Here is a 25002-nt window from a genome sequence, read left to right as displayed (position 1 = left end):
ACATAAAAGAGAGGAAAATGTGGAAAGAAAAGATAAGGTGCTTACTTGCATCCTGCAGTGGTTTCACTTTGACTTCTGCAGTCTCTTATGAATGTGATTTGTGAGGGAAAGAGACAGCAATAATAATCCAGTATTATGTAATCATAATTTGCATAACAAATAGACCTCATTATGTGTACATGGTGATAACTCCATATTTATTCCGTTTTAAATGACAAACCTGCTTCATTCATACACACCCTTGCATGATTAATCAGGGTTGGAGTTGTTGCTATTAATTGTTGATAATTACACTAATAATGCCTGTTTACATGCGTGGTTACATGGTTATATGCGTGATGTAATTTTCTGAGTATGAGAACAAATGACTTAAGTTGACATAACAACCAACTAAATATTTGTGGCTTTTCATTGCAAGCACAGGGATTATTGCTTAAATTGATGTTTGAAACCACATGCATCAACCATGAAAACAGCCACTTCTGTGTGAGGAGGACAGACCTCTTGAAAGAAAATGACTTTAAAGAAAGTTCTAGAAATGTTGGTCTTTCTTCATTGAAGTAGATAGGAACTTTACTTGTATAGCTATTGCACTGCGTTTAAAAGTTTGTGGTTGGTCGGTAATATTTGTAGTCTCATAAGCAGCGGTCGCATCAGTTGCACCGACCTAAGGATGGCTCTGGTGGAAACCTTTTTTTTCAGAATTCTTTGATAAATAGAAAGTTCAAAAGAACAGCATTTATTGAAGTATAAATGTTTTGGAACATTATAAATGTCTTTACTATCATTTTAATCAGTTTAATGAATCCTTGTTGAATTAAAGTATTAATTTCTTTTAAAAAGTCTCACTGATTCCACACTTTTGGACGGTAGTGTAGCATATATAGAAAATGGCTGCACGGAAGTGTTACCAAGAAAGATGGACTGACTTGCACTTAAAGTGACTTTGAACACATTGAGAAACCATGAGCACTGGCGCTGCCATTGAAGAGATATATATCCGTCTGAGCCAGTCATCACTCAGAGCTAGAAAGTCCATTAGTACCTTCAAGGCCATACGACTATATTTGCCCTGGAAACTGCTCAGAAATATCACTTCGCACCATGTACCAAAGTGACCGACAATTTAGCACCACATTCCAGTGTGACTGAAAGGCAGTTCATCCAAAAATGAGTTGAGTTTGAGTTGAATTCTGATTTGAAAAGACTCCCTACGGTTTGTGAATAAATCATATGGTACAATTTATGACCTGAATCAACTGATTTGTTGAAAACATCTGGAACAAGGACAATTTATTAGCTTATCTGGTTCTTGAGTTTAAGGTCGGCCTAGAATAAAAATTCATCCTATCATCCATGCATATGTTTATTTTATTAATTTTGATCAAAATATCTCAAAATACCAAACAGGGCTGGATGTATGCTGGACTTCACCGATTGTTTTGTCCACTTAAATTCTGCCATTTTCTTACAATCGACTGCAAATTCACCTTCAGATCTTACTTCATCCAATCAGCAACCGATGGGGAAAAAAAACAAGTCCCACACTACATTTATTTATTTTTAAATAATCCATTTCACACAGATGTACTTCACAATACGGAAGAAAAGATCTGTTGCTTTTTCCGTTGAACATTGAAAGGGAACATTGAAACGTGCAGTGTCGTGAACAAGTCTTGGACTGCGTTTGTAGTAATTTTGGTGGTTTCTTTGTCATTTTTGGAGCTTAATAGCGGTGTATGAACTCCCATTGAATAAAATAGAGCTGCATAAAGATTCTTAAATTCTCATTTTGAGCATATTGAGGTCATGACGGTAAGAAAATATGACAGAATTTTCACATTCAGGTTGAAATGATGTTATTTGAAGTGCACTGCCTGTCAGTTCACACCTTGTTTATGCAGATAAGTGTTTCCCTGTTGTCCTCAGTCTTGTGTCTTGTGCTTGTTAAAGCTGACAAGTTTAGTTATGAAATGCTCACTGTGTGCAGCTAAAAGTATTAGTAAACGCCTATTTTTCTATTTAAAGAATAAGGCGGCTTTAGATTAGCCCCCCTTGTCCTTGTACCAGCTCCCTTCCCAGTACTCAAGAACCCTACTGCAGATTTCTGGTAGCTTGCCTTTCAGTGCGGATCTTTTTAATCAAGCCCTGTTTGAAGCAGGGGGGAGGAAAGCCACATTTCCAGAGAGGGCTTATCGCTGTGGCAGCCAGGAACAGTTTTTAGAGGGGCTGTCAGTGGGTGATTACAGCTTCATCTTCTCCATGGGAGAAAAATCTGGGTTTTGCATCACGTTTGCTTCTAGTGTAACGGAGGCCAGCTCGTAAATAGGCGTGCGAATAAACCTCACTCCCCTGGTCTCAAGAGGCGCACTAGCAACTGACGTTAGAGGCTGTGGTCTTCAGTGTCCTTGTTAGCGTACCCGCCTCCTGTGCAGAAGACGCCGATTTGAATCCAGTCACGACTGTTTCCCGAAACCGTATTGTCGCAAATTGGTCGTTCAACCACGTTGGTTAATGATGTCGTGCATGTGGTGGAGTAATAACTTCTTTTAATGAATCAGTTTGAGATCGAATTAATGCTAGATGTTTTGCTATAAATTACGGACATGGCACCTGAGGACTATTTCTCATTTTTCTGTTAGTTTGCTTTATTTCCAGATTCAGTCATAGGCTCGTTCTTATGTACTAGAGCACATGCGCACTATTCAAAAACTAGTAGAACTATGCTGATAACTACAGAACTTACGACCAAGTGTGCTAACAATGCTTTTGGGGAAACGTACTTCTGAGCGGTGCGAGACGAGTAGAACTGGAGGGGTTGCATTAGTGCCGTGACCCGGATGGAGTCCGTGCGAGTGAGTGAGCGACTGTGCGAGTAAACCTCACTCCCCTCAAGAGTGACTGATGCTAGAACCGGAGGGGTTACACTAGCATTAATGTGGCTTACTATGTTAAATTTGTAGAGTACCCACAATTCCCATGTACTGCTGTGCTTATTGTTTAGATCACTAAGCTCGCCTTCACTCCTTCCACCTTAGTCTTTATTAATGTACCTAATTATCACAACTCTGATTCTTCAGATCATGATAAAAGGTGGGTGACAAATGCTTACTTTACTTCCCTCTGATCAGTAATACTAGATAACACCAGTTCATTTTACGGCTTGGTGTTTCACATGAACTTCCCCTATAACTGTAACTGTGAGGTTATTCAAGAGACTTTGGGATTCTGATGTAATTTTACTGTTTAGTGCTAGTGCATTTATTGAGGTATTTTAGCTTATTAATGTAGCTCAGGGGTGCCCAATCCTGTTCCTGGAGATCTACCTTCCAGCAGTTCAGCTCCAACCCGGATCAAACACACCTGAAACAGCTAATCAAGATCTTCAGGAGGACTTGGTAATTACAAACGGGCGTGTTGGACAGGTGCTGCGGGTAGGTAGATCTCCAGGAACAGGATCGGGCACCCCTACTGCAGGTTAAATGACGTCTGATGGTCGACGTTGTCAGCAAAACAACAGGAACTAACAACTGGCGGGACATGTTTTTAGGAATGTGTTTTTAAATGCATCAGCGTCGTGATGACTGCGCATTTGAACAGAAAACGCCACCCATCTGGAGAGCAACTGTGCGGCTGAACATTTAATATGGATATCTGCAAATATAAATGGCTGTGTTGGATTTATATGGTGAGGAATAGTTCACACAAAAACGTAAATTCTCATCATTTGAATTTCCTGAATGAATGTCATAATTGACAAAAAGCAGCATGACAAAGCATAGTACACTAGGTTTGACATCAATGACTAAATTGGATTTTGTTTACATTTTCAGTGAGTAAAAATACTTGGAATATAGTTATAGAATAATACTTTAGTTTTTTTGTGTGTCATTTTTGTTGCTTGACAGACCTGATCACCATTTATTTTCATTGTACAGAAAAGAGTAGCTTTGACATGTTGCTAAACATTCCCTTTTATGGTCTGTAAAAAATGTCCTATTTAATTTACGGGGGAAAATACGCCAACTAGGGTTGAAAATAAACTGTTTTTTTTTTTACAGTGAGTGTACTGAAGAGTGTACGGGTTTACAATATGAGAGTGAGTAAATGATGACAGACGAATTAATTAAAAATTTTAGCCTAACTATATAAATACATACAAGGCAATCTGACAAATATTGACAAAAAGTAATATATTGCTTTATTTGAACTTAAAGCAAATTAACTACAATATTTGAGTTTGAGTTGCATTTGGGTTTACATGCTTGTTTACAATAATCCCAGTAACACAATCACGCAGAAACCGAGAACAAACACAGCTGTTTTTAAGGTTTTCTGCTAGCCATAAATGTAACACACTGGTCGTGAATAGATTGATTGACACGAGGACGTGATGTATCCCGTGAGCTGGTGGGATTATCAGCGGTCCCTAATCAGATCTCGACCCCATCCGCATATCTCTGATTGGGGCTTTTAGACTGAGACAGAGATTGATCTGGCTTTTAGTATGAGCTCATCCCACTGAGTGGTCATACACTCATTCACCCCGGCAGATAATGGTGTTCCCTGAGCAGATGGGGACCAGTTACACAGTTACACACAGCCATGCAACTTTTGGGGGACCAATAGGGAGAAACATATATTTTTTTTATTGCAATACATTATTTCATTTTGAATTCAGAATAGGATATATAATCTCCCCTGCTATGAATCTGTCATGGTTTGATATAAGTCATGCCATCACTCTTGATATTAATTTTTTCTAATACTTTATCAAGGTTCATTGAGCAGTGTGAAGGAAGTGTTTACCCTCTAAAAGTGACGAAGCATGTGACTGTGTAAACGAGTATGATGGGTAAATGGAACAAACAGACACATCCCCTATAGTTTGTATGACATTATACTGCAGAACATCATTTTTGTTTTTTTAAAAAGCAAGAAAATTTGTGAATTAGATTGATTAATAATAATAATCAATCTAATTTAAAAGGTAAAGCAAGGTTGTGGGTCGCTTCCCAGGAAAGAAACAAAAATCTACTATTTTAGCCTCTTTGGGGAAAAAAGTTTGTAGTAAGAGGGCAGAGTTTCAAAATTACTTATTCGTTTCATGTATATATTAAAAAATGAATGAATATATAAAATGTCCTGCCGCAATGAAAATGTATAGATGGTATACACTCTTTTCATAGAAGTGGCAGACTTGACACAGAAAGAGAAATCTCAAAGAAAAGATGAGGAACAGAAGTGTAACAAAGACTCTGGGTTTTTTAACTGTCAAAGCTCTCTAGGTTTTTTCTCCACGTTGAGAACGCATGGCTAATAAGACAGGCACTTCAAGAGAGACCCCAGAGCCTAGAGATGTTTTTTTTTTTGTTGGCTGTCACACCTCAAGAGTGCACAGAGGAAGATGTGTGTGTGTGCGACTATACTGAATTCAAGAGAAACTCTGTGTCTTATTAGTAACTGGCACTGTCTATAGGCAGAAACCCCTTTGAAGCAAAATTACTTTCTGTACCATCTCCCTTTTCTCAAACATCTTGGTTGAATGAGTCGAGTGTGTGGCAGTGTGTCCTCAGCTAATAAGAGAGGAAAATCATATGTGGCATGCAGGTGTAAATCCCATCGGCTTTATTGCTGGTTTTAGAAGGAAGCGGAAGAATGGGAAGGATATTTCCCCACATGCCCATTCTGTGCACAATGATCTGAGGATTCAGCAGCTGTTCTGCACCCTAGGGTGTGTGTGTGTGTTTTCATGCCTGCACTTGTTTATACTTAATGACTTCACTATGTATAGTACACAGGGTTATCTGGATGGCATGTCGATGTACCATGCTGTTTTTGTTTTGACATCTTGGATGATATGGAAACATCATCTCAACAGTTACCATCAAAAATAATCCATTTGCACTGTGCTGCTTTGAAAGTGCTCCAAAAAGAGTCATGAAAAACAGATGACCGAAAAAGAAAGAGATCCAGTGGAAAGAAAGATACTGTAACATGTTTTGTATTTCAACACTGTTTCATACTTATCACATTGTCTTTGTTTCCTGTTGTAAGGACATTTGAAGGAAGTTCACCCCAATGAAAGTTCTGTCATTTATTTTCGCACCCTCAAGTCATTCCAAAACTGTATGTTACTATTTTTCCTTGAAAAACAAAGGGAGAAATGTTGAAGCACTTTCCGTTCAAGGACAGTTCACATTGACCTAAGCTGTCAAGCTTCAAATAGGTCTAAATCAGTGGCGGCTATAGTGGCTTTTAAAATAGAGGGGCACACAAGATTTTAGTGGTCGGATCCCCTCCCAATGATTTTTTATTTATTTTTAACTGCTTTAAAATGGCTTTTTTTGTCACTTTTGTCAATTTCTTTTTTGCCTTCTTATCCAGCCTATCACTTGAAGCAAAAATCCATCCTTCTGTCCTTTAAATGTCCGTTCAGGTGTTTAGTGAAGCTGATTGCTGGAGCCTATATCTTAGCTTAGCTTATTGATGTGGGGTCTTGCTTCATTTTTAATTTGTAGCTGTTGTTCGAATGGTAGTTTGATCAATTTGTTTGCGATCAAATATTCAATACCTTCTCTACTCTCCATACGTAGTTGGTACATCAGCGGTAGCAGTTCAAACCAATATCACGTAATTTACGTCTCTTCGATGATTGGTTGATATACCGAGGAAGGCTAGCCTCCTCTGCCATGTTACTTTTCTAAACACTCCTAATCGCTGAAAGCAAAATACTCGATGGTGATTGGCAAAGAAATATTTACCAACAGAGGCACAAGTCTCCAGCTATGGATTTGCCTCCCCCTCCCCTTCTTTAGCCCCTCAGATTTCAGTAGCACCTCACTGCAGTACACAAGATCCAGGGGGCGGAGTTGGATCCAGATCTAAGGGGTGGAGATTGGTAGGTTTAGGGGTGGGTTTAGGGATCAGGGGGTGGAGATGGGTAGGTTTAGGGGTCAGGGGGTGGAGATGGTAGGTTTAGGGGTCAGGGGGTGGAGATGGGTAGGTTTAGGGGTGGGTTTAGGGATCAGGGGGTGGAGATGGGTAGGTTTAGGGGTGGGTTTAGGGGTCAGGGGGTGGAGATGGGTAGGTTTAGGGGTCAGGGGGCGGAGTTGGATCCAGATCTTAGGGGTGGAGATTGGTAGGTTTAGGGGTGGGTTTAGGGATCAGGGGGTGGAGATGGGTAGGTTTAGGGGTGGATTTAGGGGTCAGGGGGTGGAGATGGGTAGGTTTAGGGGTGGGTTTAGGGGTCAGGGGGTGGAGATGGGTAGGTTTAGGGGTGGATTTAGGGGTCAGGGGGTGGAGATGGGTAGGTTTAGGGGTCAGGGGGCGGAGTTGGATCCAGATCTTAGGGGTGGAGATTGGTAGGTTTAGGGGTGGGTTTAGGGATCAGGGGGTGGGTTTAGGGATCAGGGGGTGGAGATGGGTAGGTTTAGGGGTCAGGGGGTAGAGATGGGTAGGTTTAGGGGTGGGTTTAGAGATCAGGGGGTGGAGATGGGTAGGTTTAGGGGTCAGGGGGTGGAGATGGGTAGGTTTAGGGGTGGATTTAGGGGTCAGGGGGTGGAGATGGGAAGGGTTAGGGGTGGGTTTAGGGATCAGGGGGTGGAGATGGGTAGGTTTAGGGGTCAGGGGGTGGAGATGGGTAGGTTTAGGGGTGGATTTAGGGGTCAGGGGGTGGAGATGGGAAGGGTTAGGGGTGGGTTTAGGGATCAGGGGGTGGAGATGGGTAGGTTTAGGTTTAGGTATATGTAAGGTGTTATCAGATTTTTGTTTCCCTGGATTTCGTGTTCTGCAGTGAGGACCATCTCTCAGATTTGGCACATTCGGGGAAGAGCGCGGTGGTTACACTGAAATTATAATCAATAAAAACACATTCTGAGACATGAAATGAATAACTGAATTTTGTTAACATTAAATCGTCCTTCTCCAATTTTCACCTCAAAATTTTGGGTAGGCTGTGCCTCCCCTGACGAGCCGCCACTGGTCAAAATAACACCTTAAAAGGACCATAAAACAAGTCCAACTAGTTCAAATTGTGTGCTAGATTAGAAGTCTATAGGATAGCTTTATGCAATTAACAGAAAGAAAATGTAGTTTTAGTCACAATTTAATTTAATGTTTCAATTCAAATGTTGGTTCAATGCATTGCACCAGGTTTGATGTCATTGCAAAAAGCACACAGTCATTGATAAAAAGTTTAGGGTCAGTAAGAATTTTGTTTTCTAAAGAAATTAATACTTTTATTCAGCAAAGATGCATTAAATTGATCAAAAGTGACAGTAAAGACTTCTACATTGTTACAAACGTTTTCTATTTCAAATAAATGCTGTTCTTTTGAAAGTTCTTTTTATCAAAGAATCCTGGGATGATAGGGATGCTCCGGTCTATCAGTATCAGCCAATGATCACATTCGATGATTTATGTGTTAATGTCACGCTGTGGTCATCATGTCAAGCATGAAAAATAACAAAGTAAATCAATAAATTGCATCACTTTTTCTGGGGGTTTCTCAGCAGTGTTGTAACATAAGATCCTCCTAACATTATCGAAATCTATTTTCTTCACAATTTGAAAGTTTTCTATGAGACCATGTACAGTACTTGATGATACCTTGTTTTTTGTAGAGTTACTAAAAGTAAGCCATTACTTGGATGCCACCTGAAATCATGTGAAATCATTAAAATGCCTTCAGGGTCTAAGGGGTTAGACAGAGAGCTGACTTATCACATATATACAGCTTGAATGATCGGGATCGGGATCAACATTGGCTGATCATGATGACAAGAAATCGGTGGTCGTATTGGCTCCAAAAATCCGGAGCGGAGCATCTCTAATTTCTAAAGCATCATTTGACACTAAAGACTGGGGCATTTTACTGGAGTATTGGAGTAAATTAAAATTGTAATAACTTTTCACAATGTTACTGTTTTTACTAATGCAGGATGAGCATAACATACTACTTCCAAAAACATAAAAAGATATTTCCGACCCCAACATTTTGAACGGTAGTGTTGCTCCACGGCAGAGAACCATGGTAGATATCAAGAATTTCTTATAAGAATAATGGCTGGTCAGTTTCTCCCACAAAGTTAGCATATAGCTTCAGAAAAGTTAGTCTTATAGACCATTTTTTGGAAACTTTTTGACATTCCCATTCCCCATTCACTTTTATATTGAAAAGCGAGTCCAGGGTATTCTTCAAAAATCCCCCTGTTGTGTTCCACAGAGGAAAGAAACACGAGAAAGAGGAAGTATTTTGGGTGAACTCGTCCTTTTAAGAGCCAAATCTACAGCCATGAGAGGTGATCAGTCCAATATTTACGGTTTTATCAGTGCACATCTGCTGTACTGTTCCCGACAGGTCAGTCCCCGGTACAGGTATGATGCCAAGACAATCAAAGAGCGAATGAAAGCACAAAGGCAGGTTTGAGATGGATTTACCGGTCTCCTCCACACTCCACAAGTGACTATCAAACCGTAGTGAAGAACAGAGCGCGAGACAAACACTGGGGAGATTCCGTGACAGAGATTACATTGCTTCCATTTTTAACTGAGTACTTGCTAAACTGGTTGTGGCTAATTTTAGACTGGGTTCTGATAGTGACCACTCCCTGGATGACACGCATGTTGTTTTATAGGTTTATTTATAGGGCCATTTGTGAGACACTATGCAAAATTGTTGACAGAAAGTCAGAAATATGCATTACGTCAAAAAGTGAGAAAAAGCACAGAAATGTGTGAAACATAAGGGTGTGTGCTGCGCTCGAGAGGGACGGTGCAAAATAAAAAGAATGCTTGCTCGACCTTCCAGCTGTTGACATGCGGATTATGGAGAGAATGCGAGCTGTTCGTATAGTTGCTCTGTAGTCAGCGGTGTTGCTGGGAATAGCTGTTTATCATTCTTTCCATTCAGCACAGCATTTAGCAGTGCAAGCATCACCACATGAATGGTCCAGGAGAACATATGAGAAGAGAAGAGGATCTTTCTATGTCAGTGTTATCTCATAAACAACAAAGGTTGGAAGGGGAAGCTGTGTTTCCTCATCACCTCAAGGAGGAAGTCAGCATAGGAAGTACTTTTTGTTTGATTGGGAGAACTTCATTTTACTATTCCCTTTTTTAGCTAAGTGGGAGAAGCAACACAAAAGAATGTGAATTCAGATTATTTTTTGTGTGTGTATGTATGTCTGTAGTATCATATTTAGGATTACGGCACACAAAAAGAGAACATCCTGCTGTTTTCCAAGCTCCAAATTTGACAAAAAAAAAAAAAGTACACATAACAGTATCAGAAATATACAGTAGTTGCCCACTTGAGCGTATATTTAGGTGCACTTTTGTTTAGTTGCTTTTTTAGCGCATTTTTCTTCTTCTAGCCACAGCGAATACTACAATTAAATCAATTAATTTGAATACATTTTTAGTATGAGAAATTGTCTCTTCTCTATCAAATCAACATCAATTATGAAAGTACTGTAAATATACTCTACTATTCAAAAGTTTGGGATTAGTAAGAACAAATGAAATGGACACTTTTATTCATCAAGGATGCATTAAGTTGATCAAAATTGACTGGAAAGACATTTTTTATGTTACAAAAGATTTCTATTTAAAAAAAAATTTAATAAATGCTTTTGAAGTTTCAATTCATCAATGAATCAAGATTTTTTTTATCATGGTTTCCACAAAAATGTTAAGCAGCACAACTGTTTTTAACATTGATAATAATAATAAATGTTTATTGAACATCAAAGCATCATATTAAAATGATTTCTGAAGGATCATGTGACACTGAAGACTGGAGTAATAATGCTGAAAATTCAGCTTTGCATCACAGGAATAAAAAACATTCAGTTATTTTAAATTGTAATAATATTTCACAATATTACTGCTTTTACTTTATTTTTGATCAAATAAACGGGTAACACTACAAAATTAACATTAGTTGAAATTAGTTATCTCTACTTTAACATGACATGAACTAAGAATAAACAATACAATACATTTATTATTCTTAAAGGGATACTTTTTTTGAAATAGGCTCATTTTACAACTCCCCCAGAGTTAAACAGTTGAGTTTTACCGTTTTCGAATCCATTCAGCTGATCTCCGGGTCTGGCGGTACCACTTTTAGCATAGCTTAGCATAGATCATTGAATCGGACAAGACCATTAGCATCTCTCTCAAAAAAATGAACAAAGAGTTTTGATATTTTTCCTATTTAAAACTTGACACTTCTGTAGTTACATCGTGTACTAAGACCGACGGAAAATGTAAAGTTGCGATTTTCTAGGCTGATATGGCTAGGAACTATACTCTCATTCCTGCGTAATAATCAAGAAACTTTGCTGCCGTACCATGAGTGCAGCAGGCGTAATGATATGACGCAGCGCCTGAAAATAGTCCAAAATCGCAACTTTCATTTTCCGTCGGTCTTAGTACACGATGTAACTACAGAAGAGTCAAGTTTTAAATAGGAAAAATATCGAAACTCTTTGGTCATTTTTTTTTGAGAGAGATGCTAATGGTCTTGTCCGATTCAATGATCTATGCTAAGCTATGCTAAAAGTGGTACCGCCAGACCTGGAGATCGGCTGAATGGATTCGAAAACGGTAAAACTCAACTGTTTAACTCTGGGGGAGTTGTAAAATGAGCCTATTTCCAAAAAAAGTGGAGTATCCCTTTAATGTTGACATTTACTAATACATTATTAAAATCAAACTTTGTTTTTGTTAACATTAGTTAATGCACTGTGAACTAACATGAACAAACAATGAAGAACTGGATTTTTACTTACTAACATTAACATAGATTAATAATATGTAACAAATATATTGCTCATGGTTAGTTCATGTTAGTTAATACATTAACTAATGTTAACAAATGAAACCTTATTGTAAAGTGTTACCAATAAATGCTTTTTTGTCATATTAGCAATAGGCTACATTCACCAACTTTTACCTCTGAGGTCACTACAGGATCTGCAGAGGCACTAAACTCATCACTAGATAGGACTAAAATTAAATGTTATTAAATATATTACATGTTAGATAACAGAATGAAGAGGAATTCACTACATGGGCATGTTTGTCACTTTCGGTGGCATTTTTTCCCCAGGCCCTGGTTATACACCAGCATAACAGAGAAGACTTGGAATGTAGGGCATGAGTCATATAGAATACTTTGTTACTTTATATTCTGCCTAGCCTTTCCATTTCTGTTCCATGGAAGACAAGTTTGAAAACAGATGAGTGTGAGTGAATGATGACATAATTTTCTTTTCGGTGAACTATTTCTAAATGTGAGCTGTATCTGTGTGTGTATATATAAGTGTGTGTGTGTGTCAGCATTAATCATTTGGGATTAGCAGCCAGTTCTCATCAGCATATGAAGTAATCCCATCACCCAATAAATTCTCTTTTTTTTTTAAAACATCAGTCCCATAGTCATTAGTTCCTGATTCTGAGCACAGGTACACTGCACTCACACTGTCAAAACACTTTATTGCAAGATGCAGTATACACTACCATAGTTGTATTTTTTGTCAAAAAATCAATTCAAAGTTGATTAAAGTTGATCAAAATTTACAGGAAAGACATTTATAATGTTATTTATTTCTATTCATCAAAGAGTCCTGGATTTTTTTTAAATAATGGTTTCCACAACAAATCAGCATATTAGAATGATTTCTGAAGGATCATGTGACACTAAAGACTGGAGTAATGATGCTGAAAATTCAGCTTTGACATCACAGGAATAAATAATTAAAAGTTATTTTAAATTGCAATAATATTTCACAATATTACTGTTTTTTTTACTGTCGTATTGCATAAGAGTAGTCTTTCAAAAGCATTAAAAAAAATGTACTGACCCCAAACTTTTGAACAGTAGTGTATGTGACCATTAATTATGAAAGCATGATTGTGATGTCAGAGCATGCTGAAATCAAATCTAACTGAGTGGCTTATTATTTCTGTTACTTCATGTTATTATTTGGGATCAAAAAACAAGCTGAACGCACAAGTGTGGCTGTGTCTGTAAGAGTCTCAGTGTTCAGTTCTAAGTTTGATCGGATCTTAAACTCTTAAGCACGTGTGGCAGTGGGGATTGCTGTTGTCGTGGTGACCATATGGCTAAGGGTTAGTCTCCAGATGGTGGTAACAGAGGATGAGGTCAGACAGTCAGGACCATGCACATGTACCAGTTGCGTGTGTGTGTGTGTGTGTGTGTGTGTGTGTGTGTGTGTGTGTGTGTGTGTGTGTGAACTTCAGACAGCCACACCCAAACAAAGCCATAGGCACACTACTGAATGATGGGGTGGAAGTACATGGGACAGATGCAGAACTAGACAAACATCCTACATCAGACATTGACAGAAGATGATAACATTTAAGCCTGTTTCTCACTGGTGAGCAGAGCCTATTCATTTCAGTGCCCATATTAATACAGGTCACAGTAATCTCACTTCCCACATAAACCGAACGATGCTGCGTAGCAGAAGCATTGGTACAAGCAGAGTTTTGTGCGTTGAATCTGTTTTTGTTATCTGTACTGCGCTGTTCTTAGCAGAAAAGGTGTTGAAAATGCACTTTAAGCTTATTTATGAAGCAACATATGTATTAAAGAAGACTTCACTTGAAAATATATTTACAGAAAGGATAAGAAAGGATTTTCTTTTTTTAGCACAAACGGAAAGCGATACTTCTCTGTCACTAGGCCATGAGGGTAATAAGATCCAGATCCACGTGACAGTGTCACCTGCCTTCCTCTAACAGCATCAGGTGTCTGGTCCTCTGTGCTCTCCAGCTGCCACCCTGTTTTATTCATCTTGACAAGCTTGTCCACCTGTGCTTTGTTCCTGCCTGAAGTCTACAGAGAGACTGACAGAGACAACACTGTCCAGAATCCTGGCTAATGGACTGTGCTGAAGGCCACACCACATCTTTTGAGCTTTGGTAATGGACAAGAGTCTGTACTTGGGCTGCAATTTAATGTTTATTTAGTACAATTATATAGTAAAATAGTATAGTAATAGTAAAAATGATATATATTTAATATATTTAGTATATAACAAATTAAATAACAATAATAATACTAATAAAAACAGTTACTAATAACTGAGTTCATTTAATAAATAGTTACCATATCTAATTCTATATAATTAATGTATAATAAATTAAATGAAATATTTAATTTATTAGGATTTATGATTTCATATTAATGTTCAATTATTATAGTTAATATTTACATTTATTGGCATGCTAATTGATTAACACACACACACACACACACACACACACACACACACACACACACACACACACACACACACACACACACACACACAGTACATTAAATTACAATAATAATTGTTTAATAATTTAAACATTAAATTGATAGCTAATTTAATAATTAATAGGCATATCTAATTATATATATATATATATATATATATATATATATATATATTATTTGATTTAATTTACTATACATCAATTATATATATAATTGATGTATAATAAAGGAAATCAATTAATTATACATGATTATATATGATTGAATAGTAATATAGTCAATTTATATATATATATATATATACATATACTAATTGTTTAATAATTTAAAACATTAAATTGATTGTTAATTTATTAATTAATTGGCATATCAATAAAATATGTATATAATTAATTAAATAATTATACATTATTTATTTAAAATATATAGGATTTATGATTACATATGAATATATTCAGTTAATATATTCATATATTATGATTTCATTAATTTACTTATTTATAACTTATTTGATTAAAACGTTGACAGCCCTACATTTGCATTAAGATAAAAGTTACTTTCTCTAACAGAATTAACACGTTAAACTAATTTAATTCTGTTCATATTGTCATACATTGACTCAATGCAGGTCCAATATCACATCAAAACCTCAAACACACAGCAGCCATTCTCTGCTGGTGAGAGACACTGGCTCCACGTTCAGCATGATATATGACTCTGCTAATAACCTACCAATGTCCTGTGTAGGATCGCAGTCAATAAGCTGTCCAGCCCTGCCATAACACCACATTATTAGGTGTTAACGCTGGGTAAATAAGCTCCCCTATACTAGCATAACACACAGCCCGGAGGCAGCATCACGAGTCAATAAGCTATCCTGTTCTACAATAATATACTTCACCAAGGAACCGGAGAGGAAGTAATGATGTTCTGATATTGGTTGGAGAAGAATTGAGGTTTTGTTGAATAGTTCTTGAACGTCAATGTTGTTTTCCTTACAAGACATGAATGTACTATTGGTACCATATTGTACATTGTCATGCACTCTGAATAATGCAAAAATACTCAATATAGTGAACAAAGACAAGATATAGTCTCTCTATTAATATGATTAACATATATGTTACTTTTACTATGGCACTTGGTGAACTTCAGACATAAAGTGTATTTAGATACTAAGTATCTGTCTCGTCCGCACAACCCTTCCCCAGTGCGCTGGGTCTGAGGAAGTCTCTAAAGTATCTCAGTATCTTTGTAATCCAGAAAGCAATGTTCACAAAGCTCTGCTCAGTCTGTGCCTGGAGGCCTCAGACACCTGGCAGGAGTTTTGATGTTTTATTGTATTTTTCAGGTGAGTCAGTGCTTGTGAAAAACTTTCCCTGCAGTCTGGTGTTTGGGTTTTGGTTTATGCTTGCACCTTTCTATCCACTATGGTTTAGACATGAGATTTATTCTAAATAAGACAAATACATATTATTTTTTCCGGTGTTGCCTGAGAAAGAAAATGTCTTTGTCTCCTCCTGTCTAATTGGTAATCCTAGCTGCTTTCTCCTTCAGACTAGAATAATCTGATAAACGCTTCAGTGATGCTGTTACTCTGACAGGTCTGACTCAGAGCTCAGCATCACGATCTGAACCCGACTCAAACTATACATGCAGTATTGCAGTAGTGCATGGTTGCTTTGGAAACAGGTTGATGATTAGTAGGGTCATTTGATTACCCATATTGTGGTTATATATTAATCTAATTAATCTGGTTTCACACTAATTTAAAGGGATAGTTTACAAAAAAAAAATTCATAATTTATTCACCCTCATGTCGTTCCAAATCCGTAAGACTTTCGTTCATCTTCAGAACACAAATGAAGATCTTTTTGAAGATTCCAGCGACAAATAATTTGTCTTTTTTGCGAGATGCGTCGAAATCAATCAAAACCCACAGCCAATCAGAACAGCGTGTGGGCGGAGTCTCACGGCAAGTGCACAGCACCAGAGAGTAATCTTGGCGGCAATCGCAAGAAAATGGATAAGTAGGCTATATAATCAAAAACGTAGTTAGGACACGGTGTAACAGACGAGAATGAACACATTGGTTCTTGTGGAGGGTCAAATGTGATGCGTAACACGAGAATGAACCTCACTGGTTCTTGCAGAAGCTCAAATGTGATACATAACAAGAGAATGAACCTCACTGGTTCTTGCAGAAGCTCAAATGTGATACATAACAAGAGAATGAACCTTACTGGTTCTTGCAGAAGCTCAAATGTGATGCATAACACGAGAATGAACCTCATTGGTTCTTGTGGAGGCTCAAATGTGATGCGTAACACGAGAATGAACCTCATTGGTTCTTGCAGAAGCTCAAATGTGATGCGTAACATGAGAATGAACCTCATTGGTTCCTGCAGAAGCTCAAATGTGATGCATAACATGAGAATGAACCTCATTGGTTCCTGCAGAAGCTCAAATGTGATGCATAACAAGAGAATGAACCTCATTGGTTCTTGCAGAAGCTCAAATGTGATGCATAACAAGAGAATGAACCTCATTGGTTCTTGCAGAAGCTCAAATGTGATGCATAACAAGAGAATGAACCTCATTGGTTCTTGCAGAAGCTCAAATGTGATGCATAACAAGAGAATGAACCTCATTGGTTCTTGCAGAAGCTCAAATGTGATGCGTAACACGAGAATGAACCTCATTGGTTCTTGTGGAGGCTCAAATGTGATGCGTAACATGAGAATGAACCTCATTGGTTCTTGCAGAAGCTCAAATGTGATGCATAACATGAGAATGAACCTCATTGGTTCTTGCAGAAGCTCAAATGTGATGCGTAACACGAGAATGAACCTCATTGGTTCTTGTGGAGGCTCAAATGTGATGCGTAACATGAGAAATGAACCTCACTGGTTCTTGCAGAAGCTCAAATGTGATGCGTAACACGAGAATGAACCTCATTGGTTCTTGTGGAGGCTCAAATGTGATGCGTAACACGAGAATGAACCTCACTGGTTCTTGCAGAAGCTCAAATGTGATGCATAACATGAGAATGAACCTCATTGGTTCCTGCAGAAGCTCAAATGTGATGCATAACAAGAGAATGAACCTCATTGGTTCTTGTGGAGGCTCAAATGTGATGCATAACAAGAGAATGAACCTCATTGGTTCTTGCAGAAGCTCAAATGTGATGCATAACAAGAGAATGAACCTCATTGGTTCTTGCAGAAGCTCAAATGTGATGCATAACATGAGAAATGAACCTCATTGGTTCTTGCAGAAGCTCAAATGTGATGCATAACATGAGAATGAACCTCATTGGTTCTTGCAGAAGCTCAAATGTGATGCATAACATGAGAAATGAACCTCACTGGTTCTTGCAGAAGCTCAAATGTGATGCGTAACACGAGAATGAACCTCATTGGTTCTTGTGGAGGCTCAAATGTGATGCGTAACATGAGAATGAACCTCATTGGTTCTTGCAGAAGCTCAAATGTGATGCATAACATGAGAATGAACCTCATTGGTTCCTGCAGAAGCTCAAATGTGATGCGTAACATGAGAATGAACCTCATAGGTTCTTGCAGAAGCTCAAATGTGATGCATAACATGAGAATGAACCTCATTGGTTCTTGTGGAGGCTCAAATGTGATGCGTAACACGAGAATGAACCTCATTGGTTCTTGCAGAAGCTCAAATGTGATGCGTAACATGAGAATGAACCTCATTGGTTCTTGCAGAAGCTCAAATGTGATGCATAACATGAGAATGAACCTCATTGGTTCTTGCAGAAGCTCAAATGTGATGCGTAACACGAGAATGAACCTCACTGGTTCTCGCACATCAAGCAAACATGCTTGAGCTTCTGTTTACCACAACTGATGTGTGAGTTGATGAATGTTTATATGTAAATGAAAGCCTAAATTCAATCCGTTCATCATATAAAGCGATCGTGTCTCTTCAGAAAAATTGGACTAGTTTTTCATGCAAACCGTGCCGTTTTGAGCTAAACTGCACCCTGAGATGGTTACTAAGGAGAGCAAGTGGGTTTTCAGTGTTAGTCTCAATATATGTGTCAAAGCTCCGGAATACATTTTTTAGTTAAACAGATAAAGATGGTTGTTCAGAAGTGGTTTGATTCCCATTGGATACGGTTATTGTAGTAATCCCAACTGTATTTGTGCTACTGACTGAGTCTGATTCAAACCGCTTACTCGCATACAAGTTCAAGATCTTTTTAACTGTCTCATTAAAAAGAACCGGCTCACAAGAGTCATTTGTTCACAAATTGGACATCACAGCTCTCACTGTGTTCAGAACTAACCGCAGCTCACAAGACGATAACAGACAGACACAAATGCATATGAATGTCCACAAGCTTGTACCGACTGTCATCGTCACAAAGTCTTCTTTTTTTTTTGTCACATTTGCAAACATTTTAGTCGCAGTCTGGAGCTTTGAATATATTGTTTGTGTGAGGATGTGTATGTGTGTGGGAGACGGGATGGCATCTCTTAATCATCCTTGAGATGCATTAGCTTCTGATCTCTAGGCAATGCATCACGTCATTCAGTTAATTAGTAATGTTTACAAGATTACACAATTCACTGACCTAATCTACACGCACACAACCACATGAAAATTAGCACTGTATGTCACATTATGTCTGAACACATAATGCGCAGTTTGGAGGCAGGGCTGGGAGTTAGCGTGGTCACATTAACCATGAGCGTTGTTGGACCTGCTGGAGACCCTCAGGCCAGCCCGTTATCCCCATCTCTGGCAGGATCCCTCTCCCTGGGTAACTCTCTCGCTCTCCAGCCCGTGAGCAGGTTTAATAACAGAAGCTGTCCTGATCTCAGTGGGGGTCCAGACACCAGACTAATGTAGTGAGACAGGGAGAGGGGCGGTGTGCCGTGCATACTATATGAGCTACATACAGTGTTCATAAATATAGTGCGCAATGGACGATACTGTCTGCGCTCAGGCAAAATATTTACATTTTTACAATATTTACACATTTAGGCAGATTAAATATGGGGTCACACAAACACACATTATGACTTGTGCATCTCTATTGTTTTTGCCTTCTGTAGCGTGTCGTATTCTCCATATGAGCACAGGGGTCAGAGTTCACCGCCCATCACCCCATCCACATGCAGGCCCCTGGGGCCTGATGGTAATTAATTAATGTGAGCTGGTAATCTACTGTTTGTGGCTCTTAAGACAAACCTGGGCCTGTAGTCAAACAGACTAATTAATATAATCCCCATCATGTGATCTCCTCTAGTGGTGCATGCTGGGCCGTTTCTTTCAGATGGCACAGATGGTTTGAAATGGTATTGAACCAAGAAACGTATTTTAAGTTGTTGGAGATTGTAAGGGATGCATTGTATATATATTTTTAATGTTCTACTAAGCTTTGTACTGCTATCAAGCTAAACTTTGTACACTGTTTGTGCTATTTCTTTTCAAAGTGAATATATTTATGAGTTTTGCCTGGCAGATGATAAAATGAGTGAAAAACAATCCTACAAACTTGGAACCGGAAGGGACCGAAGACCTATTTCGTGACCAGAATGTCTTTTGCAAGGTTTCAATCCATCAGTGTAATTGTTCACTAAAACACAAACTATAAAAAAAAAAATTAAAAAAAAATTAATTTAAATAAAGCATATATAAAATATATAAATACGTTTTAAAAACCTTAAAAAAAATCTAGAAACTAAAAAAAGAAATGTTGCTGTAACAAATAACTGAAATAAATTTTTAAGTACTAAAATTATTAGAACTAAAATTTTAATAAAAAATAAAGCTAAAAAGAATTATTTTAAAAAATTGACAAATTTACTAAAAATAAATTAAGTGAAAACTGAAAATGTAAATCTTAATAAATACTACAATAGTATATAAATAATACAAAAATAACACTGCCATCGACACATTTTTATGCAAATTTTGGGATATTGCATATAAAAAATGCTAGATGGACACACCAAGGTACAAATAAGATTTCCAAACCTGTACATAAATGTATACGCTCACTTAAGATGGATAATTTTTTTTTCCTAAGCAGACTTAAGATGCTTTTCCACCGTGGGGCCAAACCTTTCTCATTGCTTAACCGTTCCATTCCGTGCCGATCCGGCCCTGCTGGTGCGGATACGGTTTCATTTTCCATTGTGGGACTGATAACAGCTCTTTATACAAATGCAACACGGTAATGCAAGAGTTTACAGACAATATGAAATAGCATTATGGGGGATGATCAGATATTTCTTGCCAACTGTTAACTTAGCTCAAATAGCATGCTTGGCCTGCTACAGAGAAACTGGCAACAGACAAGTGACCAATTGTGAGTGGCAACATCACTACACGCCAACCATGTTGGGAATTCCTGGCTGAGAACGGTTTATAATCGTGTCGTGCCGAACCAAGCTCAAGTGGAAATATAGCTGGACCCTAAAATCGTTCCTTCCATGCTATAAACATTGGGCCAGTAAGTAACCACCTAGCAACCGTGTAGCAATGCGCTAACGACCACTCAGAACACCCCAAAATCTTAGAGTTAGATGAGCTCAATGCAGAAAACAGGCTCACAGTTTAATGTTAGTCAGCAGACTGAGGGGAAGGTGTTGATGGCTTCTGCTATTTCTACTCCCAGCAGGCTGTGCTCTCATAATCACAAAAAAATCCCTCTCCATGAAGACCCACGCTCAAAACCCCTGCTGCAGTTTAAAAATAACCAAAAACATTCTCTCTGCTGACGCATGTTACCTCCCACCAGATTCCAGTCAGGAGGGCCCTCTGTTCTCTGTTACCTGCTCATCGGCTAAAACAAGTCTTGTTTTTTTCCCATTTTTCTAGCCGACATATCAGCTGTGATTGTTTGGATCTTTTGAACGGTGAATATTATGTGTGAGGAGAGAGGCTTTGATTAATCTGCCTTTTAATCTGATTCTATCTCGTGACCCTTGACCTAATGCAAGTGCCTTGGACAGATTTATTACAATCCTTGTTTGTTCATCCATCCATTTCTGCCACTCGGTTTTTATTATGATATGGTCACTCCCCCCACTATATTCCTCTATATTAACATTCAGCAATCAATGTCATATTGAATTATTTTAGAGAACATTGAAAAAATAAATCTAAAATTGATTTATGGGGATCAGTTTTATAATTGAGGTCACAGTGATGTGATACTGGTAGGACAGATGGTGAATAACATAGCGAGGTGCTTTGTATCTCCTTGAGTTCATTTTTAGTAACAGGGAACATTATTTTATGCCAGTGATAAACCTGCACTGCAGTTTGTACTGTAGATCTTTCTAAATTTAGTGGATAAATTGTGTTTTTTTTTTTTATGGAGTTGTGAGGAGAGTCTCTTTCTTTTTAGGCCAGTCGACAGGAAGAATTTGAAAGGGAGATGAAAACAGCACGTCTCAGTTTATCTATAGTTTCAGTCTTTAGCACACCTTAAATAAATGTTGTCTGGGAAGCTAAATGAGGTCCTTTCCTCTATTCAGTTTTTTGCTGTGTGTGTGTGTGTGTATAACACTGCCTTTCAAAAGTTTGGGGTCAGTAAGTTTTTCATTTTTATTTGGAAAGAAATTAATATGTTTTTTTCAGCAAGGAGAACACATTAAATTGATCAAAAGTGTCAGTAAAGACATATTTTTAATGTTACAAAAGATTTAAATTTCAAATAAATGCTTTTGAACTTTCTATTTTCAACATTGACAATAAGAAATGCTACTTGAGCCTCAAATCAGCATATTAGAAATGATTTCTGCTGGATCATGTGACACTGAAAGATGCCATTACATAAATAAATTACATTTCACAATATATTAAAATAAAATTTAAACTTATTTTAAATTGTAATAATATTTCATAATATTATTGTTTTTACTGTATTTTAATAAAAAACCCTTGACGAGCATAAGAGACCTCTCAAAAACATGAAAAATCATACTGACCCAAAATTTTAGAACAGTAGTATGTGTATATATATATATATATATATATATATATATATATATATAAAAAAACTATATATTGACTACTTGAAGCGCTTTTTGTAATGTTAATGGTTTAAAAATGTTGTAGTCTTTCCTTAGCAAATAAATAAATATGAAGAATTCATCTTCTAGAATACGTTTTAATAAGTTTTGGGAGTTCATTTTTAGTCCATCTCTGCAAAACGGACTTCAGGGTAGGAGATGGACTAAAAATAAACCCCCAAAACTTATTAAAACTTATTCTAGAAGATGAATTCTTCAAATAGTGGTAGAAGAGGATGTGGTGCTGGTCCTTCAAGAGTCACTCTCAATCTGTCTGTCTATAAAGCCTATAAAAAAACAGTCTTCATGTACTTTACTACACTTCAGCTTGTGATTCTTATTAAGTGGGGGTAATTTTTTAGGATTCTTTACCTAACCTAAGTTTCTGAGATCCTGACACCTTGCACTTCTGGAGACTCCAGGTTGGTTGCAGCTCTGGAAAATGGTGGCGCTGGAGACTAAAGGGTTCCTGATGGTTTCACACTTAATTCTTCACCATAATTCTTCATTCTTTTGCACTTAACATGTGTCTTTTCTTCTCCACCTGTTTTTGTCTGACCCTGCTGACCCAATGAGCATTTCACTGTCCAATGGTCATGCCTTAACTGCAATCTCTAGTATTGCATTCTTCTCATGGGGATTTAATCATTTTTGACTTTTCAGTCTTTGTTAAATCTCTTTTTTGGCTTATTTTATCTGTAATAGAAAACTTGCCTAATAATTCTGCACACCTGAAAATAAGACATTTTTCTTTTCCAGCCTTCATGAAGAATTATATATCACTTATAAATGATTAAATACAAAATGAATAGTAGTTATTAAGATTAATATGGTTTGGAATTGGCAAAATATTCCTGGAAATAAAATATGATCAGAAAATCAGCGTGCCTAATAATTCTGCACGCACTGTATATATATAATTTATCAGCATATCATATATATAAATAGTTTCTCTCTCTCTCTCTCTCCTCAGATGTAGACGACTTGCCGTTCCCCACAGGCTCTCTCCAGAGAAGAAAAAAGGGCCTAGCTGGTCTGCGTCAAGCGCAACAGTCCAAGTCCAAACCGGCTCTGCTCATCAGCAATCCCCAGGATTTCCGGCAGATCTCTTCTATCATAGATGTGGACATCTTACCCGACACGCATCTCCGTGTCCGTCTGCACAAGCACGGCACCCACAAACCCCTCGGCTTTTACATCCGCGATGGCGTCAGTGTCCGCGTCACTCCTCAAGGGGTGGAGAAAGTTCCCGGCGTCTTCATCTCCCGCCTCGTGAAAGGCGGTTTGGCAGAGAGCACGGGGTTGCTGGGAGTCAACGACGAGATCCTCGAGGTGAATGGTATCGACGTGGCCGGGAAATCACTGGACCAGGTCACCGACATGATGGTGGCTAACAGCCACAACCTCATCGTGACGGTAAAACCCGCCAATCAGCGCAACAGCACGATGCACCGCGCGAGTAAAACATCTGCCGGCAATAGTTCCGCTGGCTCGGGAGGCTCCGCCCTCTCACATGACTCCGCCCCCAGCCCCGCCTCACAGAATGCCAGCCAATACAGCAACAGCAACAGTGTGGCCGAGGGCGACAGTGACGATGATACGGACCTCATCATCGAGAACGACAACCTGTACGTGCCACACCGTATGACCAATGGCAACGGCAGCCATGGTAACGCCCTGTCGTCGGGTGCATTTGCACACAGGCCCCTCCCACAAAGTGTTTCCTTGCCCAGTAGCAGCTCTTTAAGCTCTCTGACCACACCTACACAAAACGGCAGTCCCACCAAGACGAGCAGTAGCCAAGAAAGCATGAGAGAGGACGGAAACTTCATTACGTTGTGAGCTACAGTAGGATTCACACCACTGTAAGAGCCTTTATGCACATTTATAATAAAATGAAGGAACTATTATGTGATCAGCTATTATTTTTCGTTCGTTACTATCACAAACAACAACCCATTCACAATCTTCCCCGTGAATGAGGTCCCTCGCCCAGATCACACAGGTTGCACTGTATGGAAGTGCCTTATGGCTCTCCATTCCTCTCGCCTTAGTTATTTTTTCTTCTTTTGGGAAAAATCAACCATATTCATCTCTATTGACTCCAAGGAAGTGTGCTAGTTGCTACTGGGATGCCTGACGTTATCACTCAGAGGACGTGTGAGACCGACAAATCGCCTCTGTGGAAATGATGTGTCTTGTTGTGGATTCATCTCACTTTTTATGATGCCTCTTGCATTGATGATGATGATGATGATAATGATGGAAGATGATGATGAGGAGGTGGAGAAAAATATAAGAGTGTTAAAACCGATCTGATCAGTGTTTATGCTTGTTTGCTCATATCGTCTCATTCTGATGCTGATCGTAGTTTCTGTCGCACAAAATGTCCATCAAAATGTGCTCTACATGATGATTTTGAAGTGGTGTTATATGCATTCTTCCCACTACTAATTCAATTTTAAAAGCGAAAATCACAAAAACGTGCAGTACGTGAGAGACTGGAAGTGTAGCATTTAAGATCAATCCCATTATGAGAACATTTAAACATGGTTTTAGTTGTACTTTAACACTCTTGTTTATTCAAAAGCCATTTTAACACTCCCACATTGGCTTAATTGTCACATTCATTATCTCTGATGT

General features: G+C 38.3%; 1 protein-coding gene across 1 annotated transcript in view; it reads left to right on the top strand.

Moving 5' to 3' along the window:
• The window catches only part of pard6a (par-6 family cell polarity regulator alpha), a 33065-nt gene extending 8063 nt beyond the window's left edge, over positions 1 to 25002 (top strand). Inside the window, exon 3 of the mRNA XM_084410064.1 lies at positions 23333 to 25002. Within this exon, the coding sequence (XP_084266190.1) occupies positions 23333 to 24201 (869 nt within the window). The 3' untranslated portion in view covers positions 24202 to 25002. The remainder of the gene's footprint in view (positions 1 to 23332) is intronic.

This window comes from Rutilus rutilus (assembly GCF_951802725.1).
Source record: "Rutilus rutilus genome assembly, chromosome: 5".
In the NCBI taxonomy this organism is placed as follows: Eukaryota; Metazoa; Chordata; class Actinopteri; order Cypriniformes; family Leuciscidae; genus Rutilus; species Rutilus rutilus.
The sequence above is the reverse complement of the archived record's forward strand: the minus strand, read 5'-3'. Positions and strand labels throughout refer to the sequence as shown.